This window comes from Silene latifolia, chromosome 11, assembly GCF_048544455.1.
Source record: "Silene latifolia isolate original U9 population chromosome 11, ASM4854445v1, whole genome shotgun sequence".
Taxonomy (NCBI): domain Eukaryota; kingdom Viridiplantae; phylum Streptophyta; class Magnoliopsida; order Caryophyllales; family Caryophyllaceae; genus Silene; species Silene latifolia.
Window position 1 is genome coordinate 202,875,982 of NC_133536.1, and position 19,207 is coordinate 202,895,188.

Here is a 19,207-nt window from a genome sequence, read left to right on the forward strand (position 1 = left end):
TATATAGAAGGATCATAGGCTTAAAAGCAAGGATGACGAGAAGGAAGTCATTGCAAGAAGAAATTGCTCGGAACCCAAACCAAGAGTTGCTCCTTTGGCTCTGAAATATTAATATTTTAAATAAAATTCATGATTTTCTATTGACCCAACGGGTCGACCCGTTTGGGTCGGGTCGCGACCCTAAAATAACGGGTCATTTTGGGTCAAAGGGGTCGCGAATCGAAAAAAACGGGTTTGTAACCCTAAAAACGGATCGGGTTTTCGGGTCGGGCCGAGTTTTAACAGGTCTAATTTGAAATGCTCTTATGTATCATTTTAGTATTTAAGACCGTATGTCGTTGGATTGTGTTTCTCAAGTGATACTTATAGAGGCTAACTATCTAACTTATACATTCAAGAATCGAACTTGCTTTTGTCGCGGTAATGGGTTCTATTTTTACACCATCTCTTTCTTAATTTGGTACTCCGTTGCCATTTTCATCCATACAAACTGTTGTCAACTTCTAGTATTGTTCACGGAAATTTTCCTTCGTCATGGAAATTTTGTCATATACTCCTACATTGAGCATATATATTATTACTACTATAATTCATTACGAAGTAGTATATGTATATTCTTATCAACAACTTTAATTCATACTGCCCTAAAATTATTACCAATTATTATTGTCAAAAAAAAAAAAATTTATTACCAATTCAGTATATATAATTGTTTATTGTTTATATTATGTAATATGTTATAAACAATGCCCTAAAATTTTCAAGTTAGCCTACGGTAGCTGTTAAAAACAATGCCCTAAAATCTTCAATTTTTTTTCTATTTTTTGCCTAAAATAGTTGTACAAACCCGCAAAAAAAGTGGGACGGGCCATAATCGAACCCGACTTAATCCTTATTTGTGGCCTTAGCCCTCGGTTTCTTGTAGAAAGAGAAAACTATTATAGATAATTCTTAAACCAAGTCGGGTTTGCTAGACCTTCCTAATGTCTAGCCTTCTTGATTGTGAAGTTAGATTACCTAATTAGATCTCTTTTGTATATTTAGTATAAATAGACATACACATCTTATATATCTCATTATATATCCTTCTTGCAATTTCTCAATCAATAAACCTATCTTTTCCGATAAAAAACAACCCGTAAAAACATCCGGTATTTATTTTTATTTTTTTCATTTTGTATCTCTTTGATTTATTCTTTATTTTTATTTTATTTCTTATTTAAAGTTGTTTCTTTCAATTTCTCGGAGTGATTTAATTTCTTTCGTCATTAGACTCAGGCTTTTATTTTTATTATCCTACGTATTTTGCAGGAGCAAATATGTCAATGTTTGGAATACCTTTCTACCTTGTAGTCGCACACGTTGCATTCACAGCAACAATTGTGTAAGTGGTGTTTGGTATTATTTTTCAATTATTCTTTTAATTAATTAATTAATTATATATACCATCAATATAACTAATTAATGATTTAATTACTTGGTTGGTCTCGTGCAGAACTTCAATGTCCAAAATCAACAACAACAACGGTGCATTTTATTATCACACTTTTTTACATGACATTTCTAGATTGGACAAACACATTGAAGATATTGACCGTCTCAGGCGCGAGTTGGAGCAAAAACCGTAATTGGGTTTTTCTATCCTATGCCCACTAGGCATAGGATAATAAACCAAAAATAGAAAGTATTAAATGATATTTTCATGGGAAATTGTAATATCTCATCACTTTTAATTTTCTTCACAAAAAATACATTTAATACTTTCTTATTTTAGCTTCTTATCCTATGCCTAGTGGGCATAGGATAGAAAAACCGTAATTAATTTTATACTTGTCAGTGTTATTTAGTACGGAGTATAATTTTAGTATTTAAAACCCTATTGTCGTTGGAAACTCACTCTTTTATCTACTACTTCTTAGCTTTTGTCGCGGTAATGCCTCCTGTTTGATACATAAAAACTATTGTCAAATCGTTGGTCTCGCGTTATTATGAAGAGGAATTCTGATTTCACACAAGTTTTAAATATATACGACGGAGTTTCATAAATTCATGTACAAAAATCAACCACCGGTCGGAATTGCAGGACATAAAAATCGATTCAAAAAGTTATAAGCTTGTCCCAATTGGTTTCGTGGCCAAATAATTACTCGTATTATTATTATTCAACTGTGTTAAAAGTATACTCGTGCAATTTTATTCTATTAACCTTACGATGTAAAAAAAAAAAAAAAAAAAGGAACGTTGCCTCTTGCTAGTAACTCGAAAATTAGAGTTGGTAGCGGACCAAGAAACTAGTCGAGTTAAGGCTCGTAAGGGCATTGACCGCATTAAGGCAATCCGAAACAATCACAAAATTTACTAGTGGCAGAGTTGCAAAATATAATCCTTCCGGCCTAATCGCAAGCACCTCACATAAAAAAGGGTCAGAGGCAGCCAATCTAGTGGTCCAACCTCAAAACCAAGAGAATAAAATATGACTTCAGGTCGAGTCTCAATGTCCTTACTCCTTATGTCCGAGCTTCCTCCGTTTCGACCGTGGGACTGTAGTAGAATGAAATATGTATATACTACCTCCAATTCAATCCAAACTACCCACTTGCTTTTTGGATGTCAAACTTTGAAAAGTTTGATCGTTAATCCACAGAAAAATATAAAACATTGAACGATAAAATTTATATATTGAGTTGTATTATGAAAATATCTTTCATAAATTATATTTTTTGCAAAAAAAAAAGTATATACAAAGGAAGAAAAAAACGGTCAAAGTGTCGTCTCGAATACCACCCAAAAGCAAGTGGGTAGTTTGGATTGGATTGGAGGGAGTATTCGTTTAGGGTATATTTTTTATATATCTTTTCCTACATGCTGATAGCTTTTGTATATTTTTAATTTTTATGTAATAGAATAAAATATGTAAACATTTTCTAAGTGGCAATTATCTAGAGTTTTCAATTTTGGTGGTTATATATCTTAATAACTTGATCTTATCCTTATCATCTTAGGATATACTAATATACTTACTCGTTCCGGCCATTTATTTACCTATTTATTTATTTACCTTTCTATTTTATGACTGCCTTTGATGGGCAATTTGATCATTCACGCACAATTTGCTCTACTTATCATCTAATAATTGGCCCCTTTCTCCTTTTTTGGTCTTTGTATCAAAATTAAAGGTAAACAAATGACCAGAATAGAGGAAGTATATCTCATATTAGAACTTAGAAGAGTCTTCTGCATATAATGAGCAAAGATATTCTCATTTGAGTTTGGATTTACAAGATCAAAGGCGAAAATACTTTTTAAGAAAAAAATGTTTCTAAAAGATACTTCGTAGATAGATAACATTCGCCATCTTTAACCCATTACTCCATTAGTCTCATTTAGCCAAAAAGTTACTGAATTACAAATTTACAAGGGAATGTAAGTCATAGTTGAAACATCACTATACGGTTCAACTTTAAGCCAGTAGTAATTAACGTTATCGATTCGATTGGGCCTGGTACACAATTCCAACAATAGTTACCGGTTCAACTTTGAGCTTGTTCCTAGGTGCTCTAATTTTTTTACCCGTTTCCGAGATGGACTACGTAATTGCATTATTTTTTTTTATTTTTTTTATTTTTTTTGGCAGTAATTGCATTATTGTCTTGAAGAAAGAGAAAACTATTAGAGATAACTCCTAAACCAAGTCGGGTTTGTTAGACCTTCCTAATGTCTAGCCTTCTTGATTGTGAAGTTAGATTAGGGAATTAAATCTCTTGTATATTTTAGTATAAATAGACAGAGACATCTTATATCTCATTATCATTCATACAATTTCTCAATCAATAAACCAATCTTTTCCGATAAAAACAACCTCTAAAAACATCCGGTATTTATTTATATTTTTTAAACATTTTGTATCGCATTGATCCGTTCTTTATTTTTATTTTAAAGTTTTTTCCTTCAATTTCTCGGGGGTGATTTAATTTCTTTCGCCATTAGACTCAGGCTTTTATTTTTAAAACATCCTACGTATTTTGCAGGACCAAATATGTCAACGCGTGGACTTCCTTTCTACCTTGTAGTCGCCGACATTGTACTCGGAGCAACAATGCCTTTCAATGTGTAAGTGGTGTTTGGTATTATTTTTCAATTATTCTTTTAATTAATTAATTAATTAATATAAGTAATTAATGATTTAATTACATGGTTGGTCTGGTGCAGAACTCCATTCTCCCGTCCGCAGAACATCAACAACGGTGCATTTTGGTATTACACTTTTTTTCATGACCATAGTAAATTGGAAAAAGACATTGAAGATCTTGACCGTCTCAGGCGCGAGTTGGACCAAATTATGAATAATTAATTTTATACTTGTCACTGTTATTTAGTACGGAGTATAATTTTAGCTTTTGTCGCGGTAATGCCTCCTGTTTGATACGAGTACATAAAAACTATTGTCAACTTCTAGTATTGTTCACGGAAATTTTCTAGTGTTCTATTTTACGTAATTCAATTTAGAACCTGCCGTCAATCCGCCACTGCGATATTCATCTCGAGATTGTCAAGTTTTTAGTTAGAAGTTAGAACATATACGGAGTAGTCATTAGTCTAAAAACCATGCTTGACATACTGAGAAGAAAAAAATTTTTAAAAAAAAAAAAAAAAAACTTAGGTTTCGTCATAATTATATGAAGTTCCGAAACTAAAATTGTAACTATATATCAGTTTTAAGTTAATTTTCTTAATATAAAAACATGAATATTTAGGTTAAAACAAATTAGTTGAAGACTTGAAGTATAGAAATATCAAGTTCCAATTTTAAAATCAGAAACTTTCATGAATAGTGGAAGACGATCCCAGGTTTGTAGTTGTAAAATTGGTAGTGAAAAATAGATTTTTCAATTTGTGTTTACTTATTTAATTTAATATATATATATATATATATATATATATATATATATATATATAAAACGTATCGTATCCATATCTAAAAAAAAGTCAAGATACTCCTTTAACCATATTTCCGTATCTATTAAAATTCAAAATCACGTATCGGATACGATACTTCGTATCCGTGTTTGAGTAACATAGGGGTACTCTCATCGGGTATCAAACGACACATTAAAGCAGGTCTACTTGGGGCATACTTGCCATATTAGAAGTCCGTCTGCTGCATACAGGTAGGTAATCCTTGATCAAAAGCCTTAATCCATGTGGCTTTGTGCCATCTGGTACCACGATTCCTCTGAATTCTGTTGAAATATGATTCAAAGTATATAGTGAAGCAGTGTGTCTATTATGTGAAAAGTTGTGACTCTTCATAATTGTATTGTTTGGATGTATTATGTGTAGTATAAATAAGTGTCATCTGATTGTTGTAAATATACAAGTATTCAATCAATAATAATTAATCAAGTATTAATCATTCATCTATTTTTCTCTTTTTATATTGTTTCACCAACATTAGTGGTATCAGACAACAGGTTGGTATCCATTAAAAAAAAACAAAAAGGACGTATTCATCTTGACACTCAACCAAATACAATAAAATAAACAAAATCCCCAAACTTTACCCAGAATTCCCAAAAGTTCCAGAACCAAATTCCATATCTCGGATAGTCAATTAAACAACAAAAATGGCTAATCCTGGTGCAAATGGATCATCTCAACCCTTGATTCCTCTTTTCAAAGGGGAAAAGTATCACCTTTGGAGTCTCAAAATGAAAACAATGTTTAAATCTCAAGAATTGTGGGATATCGTGGAGAACGGTTATGTTGAACCGGACCCGGCACCGGCCGTTATTGATGCGTCATTGAAGGAGAGCCGCAAGAAAGATGCAAAGGCATTGTTCTTCATTCAAACGGCGCTAGATGACGATATATTTCCCCGGATTACAGACGCCACCACCGCTCATGAAGCTTGGGAAATTCTTAAGCAGGAATATTTGGGTGACAAGAGAGTCATTAAGGTACGATTGCAAACTTTACGAAGTGATTTTGCGGTATTAACGATGGGTGATAAAGAAACTGTCCAAAGTTATTTGTCTAAGGTGACTGAAATTGTTGGTCAAATGCGGTCATACGGTGAGAAAATTGATAATGAAACAATTGTGAGTAAAGTTTTAAGAAGTTTGAATGGTGATTGGAGTCACATTGTCCCTGCCATTGAAGAATCAAAGGATTTATCAACTTATACCTTTGATGAATTGATGGGTTCGTTGTTAGCCCATGAAAGTAGAATGAAGAAAAGCGTCATTAAAATGGAGGAGAAAGCTTTTCAAGTAAAAGAGGATTCGTCTTACAAGGGGCAGACGAATAATTATGGAAACCAAGGCCGAGGTAGAGGCGGTTTCCGTGGTGGTCGCGGTAGAGGCCGTGGCGGTAGAGGCAGAGGCGGTAGAGGCAGAGGCCAATATAGTTATGATGGCGGTAGAGGCAGAGGCCATACCGGTAATAGTGACTCCGGCCGTCAAGAGAAAAGTAATATTCAATGCCATTATTGCAACAAGTTTGGTCACAAACTTGTAAATTGTTGGGTCAAGCAAAAGGATGAAAAAGCTCAAGCAAATTATTCTGAGGAAATCGAGGAAGATGAGAGTAGATTATTTATGGCCCATTCACAAATGAGAAGTTCAATTGGCAGTGATGATTTATGGTTTTTGGATAGCGGATGTTCAAATCATATGTCCGGAACAAAGTCCTTGTTCAAAATGATTGATGAGACAAAGAAAGGAGAAGTTCGTCTTGGCGATAATAAGAAAATGAAAGTCGAAGGGAAAGGTAACATTGCTATTAAAACAGTAGAAGGTGATGTTAAAATTTTGTACGATGTGCAATTTGTCCCAGACCTTGCTCATAATCTGTTAAGTATTGGCCAACTAATGAGTAATGGTTATAAGATAACATTTGATGATGATATGTGTGCTGTCATTGATAAAAAATCTGGTCATAGCATAGCCAGTGTCCGTATGACTCTGAATAAAATGTTTCCGTTGAATGTATCAAGTGTCGTGAGTAAGGCACTAATTGTTAAAGAGAAAGATGAATCTGACTTATGGCATATGAGATATGGTCATTTGAATGTGAGAAGTTTGATGTTTTTAAGTCAAAAAAGGATGGTCGTTGGGTTACCAAAAATTGCTGCACTTAATTTCTGTGAAGGGTGTGTGTATGGAAAACAGAGGAGAGCCTCTTTTCCTAGAAAGCCGACATGGAGGGCTTCTGAGCCTCTTGAACTTGTTCATGCCGATTTATGTGGACCGATGAAAACCGAGTCATTAGGTGGAAGCAGATATTTCCTATTGCTAACTGATGATTATACACGTATGAGTTGGGCTTATTTCTTAAAATATAAATCGGAAGCATTCGAGAATTTTAAGAAATTTAAGGCGCTAGTGGAAAATCAAAGTGGAAGACGTATCATTGGTCTTCGAACGGATAGAGGGGGTGAGTTTGTATCTGACGAGTTTAATGCTTTTTGTGAGTCATATGGCATTCGCAGAGATCTCACAGCACCATATACACCCGAGCAAAACGGAGTAGCGGAGCGAAAAAATCGAACGGTGGTAGAAATGGCCCGAAGTATGTTAAAGGCAAAAGGTCTTCCAAATAAATTTTGGGGAGAAGCGGTATCAACATCGGTATATCTCCTGAATATATCTCCAACGAGGGCCGTATTAAACCGTACACCATTTGAAGCATGGAGAGGCAAGAAGCCAGGAGTAAGTCATTTAAAAATCTTTGGGTGTATTGGTTATACTTTGGTTAATAATCGTTCAAAACTAGATGAGAAGTCGGAGAAATGCATATTTATTGGCTATTGTCCTCATTCCAAAGCATATCGTCTATATAATATTGCAAGCGGAAAAGTTATTATCAGCAGGAATGTTATATTTAATGAAGAAGGAAGATTAAGGTGGAATGTTGATAAAGATGGGATTCCCCATCATATTCCACTTGATGAAACTAATGACCAACCAGACGTTCCATCTGGTTCCTCCGCACTCGGAAGCACTCCACCGTCAACGCCAAGAAGCAACAACAATAGAGAAGAAAGTGATTCATCTAGTGACAGCGAATCTCCTGTAAGAAAATACAAATCACTGGCAGAAATTTATAATTCTTGTAACTATGCCTTAATAGTTACGGACCCGACTTTATTTGAGGAAGCAAATGAGAAAGCAGAATGGCAAATCGCCATGAAAACAGAAATAAATGCTATTGAAAGAAACAACACGTGGGAATTGGTTGATGCCCCGAAAGACAAGAATATTATAGGGCTGAAATGGGTGTTCCGTACAAAATACAACGTTGACGGAAGTATTCAAAAGCATAAAGCACGACTCGTGGCAAAAGGATACTCTCAACAAGAAGGTATTGACTTTGAAGAAACTTTTTCTCCGGTTGCACGATTTGAAACAATAAGAATTATGTTGGCTTTGTCGGCTCAACAAAGCCTACCTGTGTATCAACTTGACGTAAAATCTGCATTTTTAAATGGGAACCTTAAAGAAGAGGTGTATGTGTCTCAACCCCAAGGTTTTATTGTGGATGGTTCCGAAAGCAAAGTTTACAGATTGAGAAAAGCATTGTACGGGTTAAAACAAGCGCCCCGTGCTTGGTATAGTAGAATTGATCTATTTTTCCGTGAAAACGGATTTTCAAGAAGTGAGAACGAACCCACTCTTTACTCCAAACGTGATGGTAACAGAGACTTTCTATTAGTTTGCCTTTACGTGGATGATATAATTTATATGGGTTCTTCCAAGTCTTTGGTGGCTGATTTTAAGTCAAGTATGATGAAGACCTTTGATATGTCAGATTTAGGATTATTACAGTACTTTTTGGGTCTTGAAGTGAAACAAGATATGGATGGAATATTTGTGAGCCAAAAGAAATATGCCTCTGACTTATTAAAGAGGATTAATATGATAGAATGTGAGTCTGCAGCCACTCCTATGAATATTAATGAGAAGTTACAGCATGAAGATGGAACGGAAAGAGCAAATCCAAAGAATTATAGAAGTTTAGTAGGAGGTTTGAATTATTTAACACACACTCGACCCGATATTTCCTTTCCGGTCAGTTTGGTATCACGATATTTGCACAATCCTACCAAACAACATTTTGGCGCGGCGAAGCGGATTCTTCGATATGTTGCCGGAACTGTTGAATTCGGAATTTGGTATTCTAGAAAATCAAGATCTGAAATTAATTGGCTTCACCGTGGTGATTGGGCGGGAAGCATAGATGATCGGAAAAGTACGTCGGGAAATATTTTTAGTCTTGGTTCGGGGCGATAACTTGGAGTTCAAGAAGCAAGAAACTGTGGCCTTATCTTCTTCGGAAGCCGAATATGCAGCAACAACATCGGCTGCCCGCCAAGCTCTATGGCTTAGAAAGTTACTCACTGATCTTGGTTATGTGCAAAATGAAGCTACGGAAATTTATTGTGACAATAGGGCTGCTATTGCAATGAGTAAAAATCCCGTCTTTCATGCAAGAACCAAGCATATTGATGTGCATCATCATTTTATTCGTCAACTCGTATCGGATGGAAAGGTAACGCTAAAATTCTGTGGTACGAACGAGCAAGTGGCGGATATATTCACAAAAGCTCTTCCTCAAGCTAAGCATGATTTCTTCCGAATGAAATTAGGAGTATGTAACTTTGAATCAAGGGGAAGTGTTGAAATATGATTCAAAGTATATAGTGAAGCAGTGTGTCTATTATGTGAAAAGTTGTGACTCTTCATAATTGTATTGTTTGGATGTATTATGTGTAGTATAAATAAGTGTCATCTGATTGTTGTAAATATACAAGTATTCAATCAATAATAATTAATCAAGTATTAATCATTCATCTATTTTTCTCTTTTTATATTGTTTCACCAACAAATTCAATCATAATAAACATTTACTCCCTTAGAAATGTTCTTTTGTTAATATAACATGAGAAAGCACGAGTAAGTGTAATGGTAATATTATCACGAGTCCGCCACACCAAAGAGGCATTTCATAGTGCTTTAATTTTTCCGATGAATTAATCAACTTTGTGTACCTTCGAATAAGATCTAAGATCAGAGGGGAGGCCTTGCAAGTCAAAGCGCCACTTTTTATAGGAATATTTGGACCACTGAGTGTTGGAAATATAGGTCGCTATACGGGCGAAGATATATTGAGAGGATATATGTTGTTGTGTCGTGGTATGGAGGTCACTGAATGAGAAACGAAATCGCCCAGACTACGTATAAATCGATATAGGCGTCGTCCCCCAAGGTCATACAACACTCTTAAAAGTTGTGTACTCAACTATTAGGAGTTGGAACTTATATGGTATGCTAAAAATTATCATAGAGAAGGTAGTAGAGATATATGTAAATGTGTATTTCTCAAATGGCTATACTTCTCTATTTATAGTGGTTAATCAACACCATATTCACAAAGTTAGTGGCCTAACCACCACCATAAACATGGGCCAAAAACATGGAGGTAGTGGCTTTAATCATGCAAGTAATGGAGAAAGTGTAGAGATTCTCTTACGAGGAAAATGAAACACTTCTCTATGATGTAATATATTTAGATAACATTACTAGCTTTGCATTACTTCCAACAATCCTCCACTAATGAAAATGGTAAACAAAATTCTAAGCATATTAATATGGATTGATAATTAAGCATTAGTATCTTTCGATTTGAACTAACACATAGTGGAATGGAACAATTCTTTCATCACCTAGAAAGTGAACGAATCTTGAACTCCTAGACTCCGGGGTAAATTCCAAACACATATCTCACCTTAAGTTCCAAACGAGTTCCGCGATACAATTCAATAAATTTAGAGTAATTTAATAATTACACCCTTTTATATACCACTTTTCAAAAATTACTCCCTTTTGAAAACTTTTTAATAAATTACTCCCATAAAATGTTCTCGGGTTAAAAATTGCACCCATTTGGACATTCCGATGACATATTCCGTCAAAATTCAAATTTTCTGTTTTAAAGCCTAAAATTATGACGAAAATGCCCTTCTTTACCCTTTCATATATTTTCATGTCTTCTCCATTCAATCTTCTTCTTATATTTTTACTTCATTCATCCCTCTTCTTAAATTATGTAATCATCAACGTCACTGATTCCTAATGATTTGGGACATGAAGAGCTGATGTTTGATGAAGTCCCGTTATATTCCGATATTGGGGAGCGCAGGTAATTTGGGTTTCAAACCCAGAAATTTGACTTAAAACACATAAATAATTAGAACTACAAACCCAGAAATTAGACATTAAACCACATAAATTGGGGTTTGAAGCACACAAATTAGGGTTATACACCAATAAATTATGGTTTTGAACCCAGAAATTGATTGCCATTTTGGTCTTCATTTGCCTTTGCGATTGCTTCAAATTAGTAGTGCTGGTTGTTGAACACGGTGGTACCAGGTGACGATGTCAACGACATTGATTAATGGTGAGATGCAGGGACAGCTTGAGGTTCGTTGATGGTGGCTCGAATTGGCGATTGAGCACGAGGTTGTCGAGTGTGGTGGAGCGAGATGCAGGTTGATTGGGTTCAAAGTTGGACCGAAAATGGTGATTGATTTAGGAAATGGTCGTTTATGTGTGAGAGCTCAATTGATTGTGGGAATTGGACCGCAAATGCTCATTGATTGTGGGAAGCTCTTCATTTGAAGAAAAGAAATGAAGAGGGATGAATGAAGTGAAGAATTGATTGTGGGAATGGTGGTACAAGGTTCGTAGTTGATTTGATTTCTAATAATTTGGGACGATGAAGAGCCTTGTTGGCATTGTTGCTGCTTTTTTGAGAGCTCAGTTTGAAGAAAAGAAAAGAAAGGAAAAGGGAGGGGCAAAACGGTCATAAAAGACGTTTTTTCACCAGAATGTCCAAATGGGTGTAATTTTTTACCTGAAAACATTTTATGGGAGTAATTTATTAAAAAGTTTTCAAAAGGGAGTAATTTTTGAAAAGTGGTATATAAAAGGGTGTAATTATTAAATTACTCATAAATTTATGGTCAAATGAACCTTGGGATTCTCATGAGTGCTCTAGCTTAGATAGTCTAGATCTCATAGAAGGAGGCCAATTCTTCACACTCACGTAGGTGATTCCAACGAGTATATCTTCATATAGACCACTCACGCATGAGCTATAAAATCATTAAGAGCTCTTGATGTGACTCATAATTGCGCACATTTAGTCCCCTAATTGAACCCATTTTGCATACTAATATAGCATTTCATGACCATTTTATCCGTCAATTCCTTCCTATTTTGCTTTCCTAGTGCATTTCATATGTCTTATAGGAAAAGAGATAATGAGGCGGAATTCCCGTTTCCCGTGCATATTTGGAAGCTTGTTGATGATATTGGATGGACTAGTATGAAGAAGAGGCAAGAATGTTGACCAAGGATGTAGGAATAAAGAGTATATAGAAGGATCATAGGTTTAAAAGCAAGGATGACGAGAAGGAAGTCATTGCAAGAAGAAATTGCTCGGAACCCAAACCAAGAGTTGCTCATTTGGCTCTGAAATATTAATATTTTTTATTTTTAATAAAATTCATGATTTTCCCTTGACCCAACGGGTCGACCCGTTCGGGTCAGGTCGCGACCCTAAAATAACGGGTCATTTCGGGTTCAGGTCAAACGGGCCGCGGATCGAAAAAAACGGTTTTGTAACCCTAAAAACGGATCGGGTCGAGTTTTGACAGGTCTAATTTGAGATGCTCTTATGTATCATTTTAGTATTTAAGACCGTATGTCGTTGGATTGTGTTTCTCAAGTGATACTTATAGAGGCTAACTATCTAACTTTTACATTCAAGAATCGAACTTGCTTTTGTGGCGGTAATGGGTTCTATTTTTACACCATCTCTTTCTTAATTTGGTACTCCGTTGCCATTTTCATCCATACAAACTGTTGTCAACTTCTAGTATTGTTCACGAAAATTTTCCTTCGTCATGGAAATTTTGTCATATACTCCTACATTGAGCATATATTATTACTACTATAATTCATTACGAAGTAGTATATGTATATTCTTATCAACAACTTTAATTCATACTGCCCTAAAATTATTACCAATTCAGTATATATAATTGTTTATTGTTTATATTATGTAATATGTTATAAACAATGCCCTAAAATTTTCAAGTTAGCCTACGGTAGCTGTTAAAAACAATGCCCTAAAATCTTCAATTTTTTTCTATTTTTTGCCTAAAATAGTTGTACAAACCCGCAAAAAAAAGTGGGACGGCCATAATCGAACCCGACTTAATCCTTATTTGTGGCCTTAGCCCTCGGTTTCTTGTAGAAAGAGAAAACTATTAGAGATAATTCTTAAACCAAGTCGGGTTTGCTAGACCTTCCTAATGTCTAGCCTTCTTGATTGTGAAGTTAGATTACCTAATTAGATCTCTTTTGTATATTTAGTATAAATAGACATACACATCTTATATATCTCATTATATATCCTTCTTGCAATTTCTCAATCAATAAACCTATCTTTTCCGATAAAAAACAACCCGTAAAAACATCCGGTATTTATTTTTATTTTTTTCATTTTGTATCTCTTTGATTTATTCTTTATTTTTATTTTATTTCTTATTTAAAGCTGTTTCTTTCAATTTCTCGGGGTGATTTAATTTCTTTCGTCATTAGACTCAGGCTTTTATTTTTATTATCCTACGTATTTTGCAGGAGCAAATATGTCAATGTTTGGAATACCTTTCTACCTTGTAGTCGCACACGTTGCATTCACAGCAACAATTGTGTAAGTGGTGTTTGGTATTATTTTTCAATTATTCTTTTAATTAATTAATTAATTATATATACCATCAATATAACTAATTAATGATTTAATTACTTGGTTGGTCTCGTGCAGAACTTCAATGTCCAAAATCAACAACAACAACGGTGCATTTTATTATCACACTTTTTTACATGACATTTCTAGATTGGACAAACACATTGAAGATATTGACCGTCTCAGGCGCGAGTTGGAGCGAATTATGAATAATTAATTTTATACTTGTCACTGTTATTTAGTACAAGTATAATTTTAGTATTTAAGACCCTATTGTCGTTGGAAACTCACTCTTTTATCTACTACTCGTACTTCTTAGCTTTTGAGATTTATGTTGAGAATCCAACTTGCTTTTGTCGTGGTAATGCCTCCTGTTTGATCTCTAAAAACTATTGTCAAATCGTTGGTCTCGCGTTATTATGAAGGCAATTCTGATTTCACACAAGTTTTAAATATATACGACGGAGTTTCGTAAATCCATGTACAAAAATCAACCACCAGTCGGAATTGCAGGACATAAAAATCGATTCAAAAAGTTATAAGCTTGTCCCAATTGGTTTCGTGGCCAAATCGTATTATTATTATTCAACTGTGTTAAAAGTATACTCGTGCAATTTTATACTATTAACCTTACGAGGTAAAAAAAAAAAAAAAAACGTTGCCTCTTGCTAGTAACTCGAAAATTAGAGTTGGTAGCGGACCAAGAAACTAGTCGAGTTAAGGCTCGTAAGGGCATTGACCGCATTAAGGCAATCCGAAACAATCACAAATTTACTAGTGGCAGAGTTGCAAAATATAATCCTTCCCTAATCGCAAGCACCTCACATAAAAAAGGGTCAGAGGCAGCCAATCTAGTGGTCCAACCTCAAAACCAAGAGAATAAAATATGACTACTTCAGGTCGAGTCTCAACGTCCTTACTCCTTATGTCCGAGCTTCCTCCGTTTCGACCGTGGGACTGTAGTAGAATGAAATATGTATATACTACCTCCAATTCAATCCAAACTACCTACTTGCTTTTTGAAGGGAAAAGTTTGACCGTTAATCCACAGAAAAATATAAAACATTGAACGATAAAATTTATATATTTAGTTGTATTATGAAAATATCTTTCATAAATTATATTTTTTGCAAAAAAAAAAATATATATAAAGGAAGAAAAAAAAAGGTCAAAGTGTCGTCTCGAATACCACCCAAAAGCAAAGATCCTCTCCATTTCCTTCTCTCCATTTCTTGTCCATTTCCTCTCACATTACAATATAATATTACACCTCTTTTTCTATTGCATTTTTCCTTTATTTATCGATTGAAAACATGGACCGTTAGATCGCGGTGAGATGAAATCTTGATCCTTGATAGAAAATGGACCCTCCAGGAGAGAATCCTAATTGTATTTTTTATATATCTTTTCCTACATGCTGATAGCTTTTGTATATTTTTATGTAATAATAGAATAAAATATGTAAACATTTTCTAAGTGGCAATTATCTAGAGTTTTCTGTCAATTTTGGTGGGTTATATATCTTAATAATTTGATCTTATCCTTATCATCTTAGGATATACTAATATACTTACTCGTTCCGGCCATTTATTTACCTATTTATTTATTTATCTTTCTATTTTATGAATGTCTTTCATGGGCAATTTGATCATTCACGCACAATTTGCTCTACTTATCATCTAATAAGTGGTCCATCTCTCCTTTGTTTTGTCTTTGTATCAAAATTAAAGGTAAACAAATGACCAGAATAGAGGAAGTATATCTCATATTAGAACTTAGAAGAGTCTTCTGCATATAATGAGCAAAGATATTCTCATTTGAGTTTGGATTTACAAGATCAAACGCGCAAAAACTCGATCTCATTGGCTGATTGGCTCTGTTTGCCAAGATCAAGAGTGAATGCGGAAGAGATTTCTTGTAACCCGAGATAAATTAAAGGGTCGGAATACTTTTTAAGAAAAAATGTTTCTAAAAATACTTCGTAGATAGACAACATTCTCCGTCTGAAATAAGATGGATCAAATGTAGCCATTTTACGATAAAATGTTACTATTTTCTGATAAAATGTTGCCATCATTTTCAGGGTAAAAAGTGACATTTTTAGTTATACTCCCTCATATTCACAATAAACCTCTCATTTCATTTTGGAACAAATATTAAGGAAACACACTACCCCATCATATAATTAAGTTTGGACCACACACACTTACCAAAAAAGGAAATAGGGAAGTTATTGTGAATAGACGGAAAAGGAAATAGGGAAGTTTATTGTGAATAGGAGGGAGTAACATTTATTCATTAAATGATTATATTCTATTAAAAAAGGGTGACATTTGATCCGTCTTATTTTACACCGTCTAAAGCAAGACTTATTGAATTCCAACAATAGTTACAGACGAGTGTTTGTTAACTGAAAGTGTTTGACGATTCTGCAAAACTCCAGGTGAGCTTGTTCCTAGGTGCTCAAATTTTTTTACCCGTAATTGCATTATTGTTGGTCAGTAATTAAATGGTACTTATTCAACATGTTTCTTACTACAGTAGGCTTGGCCCTCGGTTTCTTGTAGAAAGAGAAAACTATTATTTAGAGATAATTCTTAAATCAAGTCGGGTTTGTTACACCTTCCTAATGTCTAGCCTTCTTGATTGTGAAGTTAGATTAGGGAATTAAATCTCTTGTATATTTTAGTATAAATAGACAGAGACATCTTATATCTCATTATCATTCATACAATTTCTCAATCAATAAACCTATCTTTTACGATAAAAACAACCTCTAAAAACATCCGGTATTTATTTATATTTTTTAAACATTTTTTATCGCATTGATCTGTTCTTTATTTTTATTTTAAAGTTTTTTCCTTGAATTTCTCGGGGGTGATTTAATTTCTTTGGTCATTAGACTCAGGCTTTTATTTTTAAAACATCCTACGTATTTTGCAGGACCAAATATGTTTATGTCAACGCGTGGACTTCCTTTCTACCTTGTAGTCGGCCACATTGTACTCGGAGCAACAATGCCTTTCAATGTGTAAGTGGTGTTTGGTATTATTTTTCAATTATTCTTTTAATTAATTAATTAATTAATTAATATAAGTAATTAATGATTTAATTACATGGTTGGTCTGGTGCAGAACTCCATTCTCCCGTCCGCAGAACATCAACAACGGTGCATTTTGGTATTACACTTTTTTTCATGACCATAGTAAATTGGAAAAACACATTGAAGATCTTGACCGTCTCAGGCGCGAGTTGGACCAAATTATGAATAATTAATTTTATACTTGTCACTGTTATTTAGTACGGAGTATAATTTTAGTATTTAAGACCCTATTGTCGTTGGAAACTCACTCTTTTATCTACTACTCCCTCCATTTTTTTATATATGACGTTTTGCATTTACGAGATATTTGACTTAAAATTTTAGTATTTAAGATCCTAATGTTCTCCGTATTCTGTTTTCCGCAACTGTTTATTTGCGATTCAATATTATGCTTTGTTAATTGACGATTTTAAACTTAAAATTCACGCATCATCGATTTTATTAACTTCTGTAAACATCAACTGAAACCGATGAGCATAATATTTCAGACAAGTTTTAAATATATACGACAGAGTTTCACAAATCCATGTAAAAAAATCAACCACCAGTCAAAATTGCAGGACATAATAAAGATCGATTCAAAAAGTTATAAGCTTGTCCCATATTAGGTCATGGTTGAATAATTACTCGTATTATTATTATTCAACTATGTTAAAAGTATATTCGTGCAATTTTATTCTATTAACCTTACGAGGTAAAAAAGAAACGTTGCCTCTTGCTAGTAACTCGAAAATTAGAGGTAGTAGCGGACCAAGAAACTAGTCGAGTTAAAACAGCCATAAGAGACTGTTTAATTGCAGTAACATTTGAAACACTACCTTCCTTGTTTTCGCCATTATTACCATTGTCGTTATAGTAAAGTAACAAGACGGTCTTAATTCTACCACCTAAGCAAGCGATATCAGCTTCAATTGTGGTCAAGTTGAGGCCTCTGAGAGCTCGGACAAGGTCGGAAATAAGGTCTGGTCTATCTTCACAGCAAAATGAGGCCTTGATCAATACGACATCGTCCATGTTGTCTTTTTCAGTTGGAATTGGAAACCCTTGTTTAGTGTTGGTGTTGGTGTTGGTGTTGGTGTTGGTATGGCATTCTATAGTGACATCGTCGGTGTCAGTTGGGATGTTGAGGTATTTGCTGATTTCTGATGTTTCTGTTTTCAAGTCCCTAATTTGATCAACCACTCTTTCTAAAAGAGCTGCCTTGTCCATCTGCAAATTAGTTGTGAATTTGTAATCGTCATGAATCTTTGCATAATAAATGTTATGTAATGTATTCATTCCGTGCCAATTATTTGTTTACTAAAAGGTAAACAAATGATTGGGACAGTCGGGCAGGGTAGTTTAATAAAGATTTCTCTGCTAAGAGTATAAGTTCATTCTCCAGACTTCAATCATCAGCTTAAGCATAAATGAAAAGTTGAGTCGGTTCCTTAACAATTTCGTTAATTGCTTTAAACCCTTGTTGTTTTTATATCTATAAATGAAAAGTTCGCAATGTCGAGTTTGTTGAAGCCTGGCAGATACTAATAGACCATTTTTGGCCGTCTCGCTATGTCGCCATTTGTACGCTTTGTAACCAGTGGCGGAGCCAAGATTTTAAGTCAGCGGGGGCGAAAGCACAATATTATAAGGGGACCTTGGAAAAATTTGAAAATTTTGACTAAAAATTTCAAAATTTTCAAACATCAGCGAGGGTGATCGCCCCTTCTAGCCCCCCTCGCTCCACCACTGTTTGTAGCGTACGAGTATATATGTACTGTTTTATTTAGATAGAAAAAAAGAGTGTAAATGTAATTGCCAATGCATATCATGAATTCGCTAAATAGCCTATTCCACGAGTAGCCCAGTCTGATCAGACTGGGCTTTCGTGGAACACGCTATCCAGTAACAAAAAATAAATGTAAGATATGAAGAGATACCTTATCAGACATAGGAACAAGCTTCCTAAGCCTAGCTAGCTGCCCATTAATTCTGTCACGGCGTCTCTTCTCAGCTTGCCGGTGGCTTTGGGATGAACTCGCGGCTGAAGGGCACCCCTCAAATTGCAAGGAGTTCATGCTAATATCATGCATTTGGAAAGCAATGCTTTCTTCTTCAGGCAAACCAGGACTATAACTAGTGCTATTTTTTACCATTTCCAAAAACTCTACAATTTATGAAAAATTGTGTCACATTTTGCATAATTATATACTCTTGCAAGTAGTAGTTTAGACTGTTGTTGTACCAGATTGCACTGTTATTGCACTTTTGCAATTTGTGATCCTTGTTAATTGATAGTGATTGGGGAAC

General features: G+C 34.6%; 1 protein-coding gene and 4 long non-coding RNA genes across 5 annotated transcripts; 4 read left to right on the forward strand and 1 right to left on the reverse strand.

The window, feature by feature from the left end:
- The first annotated feature begins 1,090 nt into the window (after nt 1-1,090).
- Nucleotides 1,091-1,611, forward strand: LOC141615338 (uncharacterized). The gene is made up of 3 exons (XR_012529805.1): nt 1,091-1,151; nt 1,312-1,384; nt 1,496-1,611. It is a non-coding gene; the product is annotated as an uncharacterized LOC141615338 (long non-coding RNA).
- A 2,074-nt stretch (nt 1,612-3,685) lies between these two features.
- LOC141615339 (uncharacterized) lies at nt 3,686-4,493 on the forward strand. Its single transcript, XR_012529806.1, has 3 exons — nt 3,686-3,874; nt 4,029-4,110; nt 4,210-4,493. It is a non-coding gene; the product is annotated as an uncharacterized LOC141615339 (long non-coding RNA).
- Nucleotides 4,494-13,488: 8,995 nt separating this feature from the next.
- Nucleotides 13,489-14,332, forward strand: LOC141615340 (uncharacterized). Its single transcript, XR_012529807.1, has 3 exons — nt 13,489-13,549; nt 13,710-13,782; nt 13,894-14,332. It is a non-coding gene; the product is annotated as an uncharacterized LOC141615340 (long non-coding RNA).
- A 2,142-nt stretch (nt 14,333-16,474) lies between these two features.
- On the forward strand, nt 16,475-17,215 carry LOC141615341 (uncharacterized). Its single transcript, XR_012529808.1, has 3 exons — nt 16,475-16,604; nt 16,759-16,846; nt 16,950-17,215. It is a non-coding gene; the product is annotated as an uncharacterized LOC141615341 (long non-coding RNA).
- Nucleotides 17,216-17,520: 305 nt separating this feature from the next.
- LOC141615342 (transcription factor bHLH51-like) lies at nt 17,521-19,207 on the reverse strand. Its single transcript, XM_074433736.1, has 2 exons — nt 18,838-19,207; nt 17,521-18,127 (listed from the first exon to the last, which is right to left on the reverse strand). Exons 1-2 carry the CDS (start codon nt 19,051-19,053, stop codon nt 17,606-17,608), a joined length of 738 nt encoding a protein of 245 aa, XP_074289837.1. The 5' UTR covers nt 19,054-19,207; the 3' UTR covers nt 17,521-17,605.